This window comes from Austrofundulus limnaeus, unplaced genomic scaffold (genome assembly GCF_001266775.1).
Source record: "Austrofundulus limnaeus strain Quisiro unplaced genomic scaffold, Austrofundulus_limnaeus-1.0 Scaffold1744, whole genome shotgun sequence".
Classification (NCBI taxonomy): Eukaryota; Metazoa; Chordata; class Actinopteri; order Cyprinodontiformes; family Rivulidae; genus Austrofundulus; species Austrofundulus limnaeus.
This window is the reverse complement of record NW_013954146.1, coordinates 19,248-24,951: the sequence shown is the minus strand read 5'-3', so window position 1 is coordinate 24,951 and position 5,704 is coordinate 19,248. Positions and strand designations below refer to the sequence as shown.

The 5,704-nt window shown below is 40.8% G+C and overlaps 1 protein-coding gene across 1 annotated transcript in view; it reads left to right on the top strand.

Moving 5' to 3' along the window:
- mtmr11 (myotubularin related protein 11) overlaps positions 1–5,704 on the top strand; it is a gene marked incomplete at its 5' end in the record, with an annotated part of 18,254 nt that overhangs the window by 10,546 nt on the left and 2,004 nt on the right. Inside the window, 4 exon segments of the mRNA XM_014033458.1 lie at positions 1,794–1,966; positions 3,271–3,441; positions 3,535–3,753; positions 4,772–5,089. Of these exon segments, the coding sequence (XP_013888912.1) occupies positions 1,794–1,966; positions 3,271–3,441; positions 3,535–3,753; positions 4,772–5,089 (881 nt within the window).

The window sequence follows — 5,704 nt, the reverse complement described above, 5'->3', positions numbered from 1 at the left end:
GATAGATTTCAGTAAGTGTGTTCAATACATTTTCCCTGTGCCATTCAACATTATTACAAATAACTTCATTTCTGGACATTTATGGTTTGATTTCTTTGTATGTATGGATCACTTGGGTTGTTACCAACATCTGGTGAAAATTTTTTGTCATTAGCACCTCTACTAATATATTTACTGAGAAAAATGGTGACATGTTCAATACTTATTTTACCCGCTGTATTTTGCAGTAAATCCAGTGTGTTTGACTTGCTGATGAAGATGAGGATGACTTTCCCTGCAGCCTCAACTCTCTGTATTTGTGTGGATTTGTTTCTTCTAGTTTGATGCAGAGTTATTATAGTTAACCAAAACTAACTAAATAATGAAAACTGAAATTGAAAAAACATTTTTAACTAAAATAAATAAAACTGTAATAAAATGAAAAAACATCCAACTAAAACTGTATAATCTTTTTACAAAACTAACTAAAACGAACTGAAATTATAGATTATACCCTTAGTTTTAGTGTTTGTCAATTTATTTTGAGACATGTGGATCTCTGAAAAACAAGCAGCAGGTAACACCGGGTTGCAGACAACTATTGTCATCATCCTAAAATAATCGCCCAAGTTTTTAGTTGGCAAAATTGAGTTACACAATTATTTTAGGAAGGTGTCGCTATAATGGACTGCTTTAACTAACAAACAAATAGCTGTTGGTTGGTTAACTCACAGGAACATCACAAGCTGGAGGATGCATTGGCAAATATGTTTATTCAAACTAGAAAAAAAAACTACACTGGAACTAATAAAAACTAAACCAAACTAAAACAAAGCATTATAAAAACGAGCAAATCCACTCTAAAAACTAATTAAAACTAACCGAATTAAAAGAAAAAATGTCAAAATGAAATAAAACTAAACTTTAATGAAAAATCCAAAACTATTATAACCTTGGTTTGATGCTGCAGTGTTTAGGAGGTGTAGGAGCATTAATAAATTTTTTTATTTTTGTTGATTCTCCTGTTTTTGGGATTGTTTGAAGAAAAAATCCACTTTGTGATCAAACAAGAAGAGAGACATTCTTGAAACAGACATTTGGCTCCAGCTTCAGTTTATCAGGTTGTGTTCCTCTTTAGACGGTTGCTTTTCTGCAGGTTTGTGATGTGAAACTAAGTGTTTGTTTGTTGTGGATCAGGTTTTTGTCTGTTTCTGGAACAGTGACTGTTTATCAAGCAGCTGCATGTTTTATTATTAAAGATAAATGATAATTAGAGATATTTCTAATCACTTGACCTCCAGTTTTTGATGAACCCCTCCAGAGGCACAGACCTGACTGAATAATTCCTCTCAGCTGAAGATGTTGAACCTTTCTGCACCTCTGAACCTAACAATCAGTTTGATCTTCAGCTCAGTCTTCCTGCACCGACTCAATCAGAAGGAAATGTTCTGCTGAGCGTTACTAAATCCCCCAGGAGGCTTTTATTTCTCTCTCGGTGCTTTCATGTCTGCAGCACAGTCCTTGTTCGTCGTTTCTCCTGCAGCTCTTCTGTCTGCCTCTCGTCCTCGGTCTCTGTTTGCTTTGAGAGAAATGTTGTTGAATTAAACGGTGGTTAGAAATGAAAGATTTATGTGTCTCTGTAGTGCAGCACTGCAGTCTGATGGTATTAAAAGTTACTCAGCACATTTTACAAGTGATGACTCATAAATATGTGGTCCTGCCAGTGTTTTAAGTCATTAACTTGAATCTGAACACTTAAGATTTGGTCCAATGGGAACAGTCAGACCTTTTTAAACTCTGCTCTGACCCTGCAGAGGTGGAGGACCGGGACTTGAGCTGCGTGGTGTCCAGCCTGGTGCAGGTGATGTGCGACCCCCACTGTCGGACCCAGAGGGGCTTCCAGGGCCTGGTGCAGAAGGAGTGGGTGCTGGCCGGCCACCGCTTCTACAGCCGGATCAACTACCAGCGTGACAGTGACAAGGAGGAGGTGAGGCGTCTGCTGTGGTCCCACTGAGCTGCTAATACAAGGTTGTGGTGCAGCAGGAAGTGACCGTGGTACCACAGGAAGTGACCGTGGTGCAGCAGGAAGTGACCGTGGTGCCACAGGAAGTGACCGTGGTACCACATGTCATGCTGTGATAATGAGGTGTCAAACTGGAAATAGCAACGTTGTGTTAGGCACGACAAACAAGTGAAAAGATAACTTTTGCATTTATGTTGAGTGTTTTAAATAAAGCTGTGTGAGGCGGGAGCCTGCATGTGTTGTTTCAAAGCTGCAGATAGAAGTCTTATCAACCCCCACCATCTGAAGCTTCCTGAAACTGACTCATCTCATCCTGATCTGTAGTCAAAGCACAGCAGGGTGGAGTTTCAATCAAAGAGTTCATTTGTGTTTTATCAGGGCCGGTCCTCGTCCATTAGGGTCTCTGTAGTTCATATCGTCCTGTGGGCGGAGTTTACCCTAACCGCGATTGGTCAGATTGACTTGTCTTGTGGGGCAACTTAAAAGAGGAATTAATTATAATATTAAAATATTATGATACATTGATTTATATACAGTTTAAAACAGAATGACTCAAATAAAAATTATTGTTCATGTAAACATAATTTATTGTCTTAAATAGCATGTGGCTTCCTGTCTCGAGTTCTGATTAATATTAATCTTTATATTAAAAAAATAAAATCTTACAGTGAATCCAACCAATCACATCTTGGATCAGCTCCTCCCACAAAATAAAAAACTCTGACTTAATGACTGCAGAGAACCATTCCCAGTCAATTTGATACTTCAGGCAAAATTTCAGGTGGCACCCTCAATTTTCTACACATCTCTGCCAGTAGACATACATTCACACACCAAATATATTTTATTAAAGATCTACTCAAAACTCTGCTTTTTTTATCCATTTGAAGAGCATTTTACTAAATCTTTAAAACACAAATCAGTAATTTATGAAGGTAGAACACTGAAAACTAAACTTTAACCTGAGATCAGAACCAAAACTTATCCATGTTTTGTTTTATTTACACAACAGTCTGCATCATATACTTTTATCACAACAATCCTCTACAGCATTTAACAAAAACACCTGAGTAACCAGGAGTTATTCTTCAGACTAAATCAACTAGACTCTGATAAAAAGTCATAAAATATTTTTGAGGCGCCCTCTGTATGGACGGCACCGTTAGCACTTGCCTACACTGCCTACGATACACACAGAGCCTGCTACTGTCCTGTCTGTACTCAGCTCTCTTCATCTTCATGAATATTTGTATTTCTTCTCCCGTCAGTCTCCAGTCTTCCTGCTCTTCCTGGACTGTGTTTGGCAGCTGTGGTTCCAGTTTCCCTCCCGCTTCCAGCTGACGAACGACTTCCTGTTGGCCTTGCACGACAGCGTCCACCTGCCGCTCTTCTCCACCTTCCTGGCAAACTGCCAGCGGGAGCGATGCAAACGTTTACGGGTACCAGACACCTGGAGGAGGCGGGCCTACTTGCACCTGAGATGTGATTGTAACATGCAGACATTTAATCACAACTTTCTGATCCGTCCCCAGAACCCCGGCCAGTCCTACACCCCTGTCAACGGCTGGAGAGACGTCCTGAACCCCGAGCCTTCCTCAGACCCGTCTGATCCTCCTCTGCCCCCCGTGTGGGACTGGGCTCTGCAGTACAGCCAGGAGAGACAAGTTCGCTTCACCCAACCCATCCCACCCATCCCCCCGCTCCAACCTCTTCTCAACGGCAACCTCAACACCAAGCCAGACGCTCACAGGGTACACCTGTCTCACCGTTTAATCCCGAGGGTCCAGCATCTGAAAGCATCTACTTTGTAAAACAAGTTCAGATCAGAAGTGTGAGGTGGTCTGATGGATCAGGGATTGTTTTAAGCAGATCTTTTTCCTGGTGTTCTGTTTGTACGATGCAACAGCGCCCTCTGGTGGTAGCTTCAAAACAAGTCTTTAGTTTCAATTAGTTTCTCATCAAAGTTCTGCTTTAGGTTGAAGAGTGCAGAATAAACAGAGATTATTGAGATTATTTAATTTAAGTTAAAAGACATCATGCATCAATATTTGTTTGTTTTAGATAAATGTGATTGATCAGACCACAATCATATTTAGAGTTGAAAATTGATTTTGAATTAATATTTTTAAAGTGCCTGTGACATGCCTAACCTTCAAATACAAAAAGTCAAAGAAAGCATCTTTATTCTTAGGAAAATTGTCATAAAACACATGATTTTACACATTTTGTCTCATAACTGGCCTCTTTTCTTTTGGACTTGGCTCAGCCAGAGTGAAACAGGAAGTGACATCAAAGGGGAACTCTTTAATAAATAAACTCTCTGGTCTTTGTTTATTAAAACAATATTATTTAAACTTTAACTCTTCTTCATCCCTCTGATAGAGACTCAAAATAATCTAAAAAACATCTTCTCTACAGTCTGTTAGCTGTTGTAACAACGCTCTGTTTACATGCAGACATTCCCCTCTGACATCACTTCCTGTTTCTTCACAGGCAAATATCTCAACAACTGTTCATCTCAGCGGGGTGAAATTTGTTTTGCAGTATGTTATCAATGTTCTCTTTCCAAAAATACATTCATGTTTATTACAAAAAATTGATGTCACAGGTCCTTTAAGAAATGTCTTTTAAAAAGTTTGGTAATTTTTTTTATTAATTCCAGCTTTTAAAATCAATTCCAATAAATAAAATCCTAATTTTCCTTCTCTGATCAGTTAAGGAACTCTTAAAGATGTCTGAGGTTTTCCTAACTGTGCTTTCTGTCTCCAGCTGAGCGATACCGTCCCCGGCTCGGTGTTCCTGCTCTCCCGGGGCTCCTTCACCTGCCCCGCCAACCTGCCGCCGTGGCGCAGCGGCACCGCAGGCGTTTACAGGAAGAGCCACCGGAGGGCGCCGTCCTCCGAGGGCGTGCCCGGCCTGGAGAGGCTGCTGAAGGCCTGGGCCCTCACCGAGGCCCCTCACAGCGTCCCCTCCTCCTCTGCACCGCAGGGGCCTCTGGACCCCTACGAGCCCCTGCTGCCCCTCCTCATGGGGCCCTGTGTGGGCCTGTGGAGGGAGTGCTACCTGCGGGGGGCGCTCCACGCTCAGGTGTGTGCTGGGAGTTGTGTTTGTGTTTAGACAGAAAAGCATGGACTGATGGGTGTAAATATTTCAGGCTGAGCGTGGACACACAGGAGGAAAAATATGTTAAAATCAGCTGCAGCAGCTGGTGGATGAGTCCATCCAGGCTGTGTGACGTCATCACAGCACACTCATCTCTATGGTGATGATAAGAATAGTTGAGCTGTGTGGGTGTTCTGTTCTGTTCTGTTCTGGACTGGACTGGAGAGGAAAATGTTTTCAGCTGCAAATCACACATTTACAGTTTACAAGGTGCCGTCTTCATTCAGTCAATTAATACACTTATTTTATAGATGCAGCAAAACGTAAAGGAAAACTTCATGTTCAAACAGAAAAGACTAAAGATTAAATCTGTCTTTGTTTTGACACAACCCTGATTAATCCCATCAGATTAGGAGTCTTTTTCTGTCTGAATGATCCAGATGTTTGAGTTAAAGGGATCCATGTTTAGTTGTAACATTAGACTTTACTTGATAAACATTTATTTTAACTGTAAAATAAAGACTCAAAAAATACTGTAGGACGTTTAGTTTTGTATATTTAAAAATATATATTTTAACACTGACGGAGCCATTTTATTTA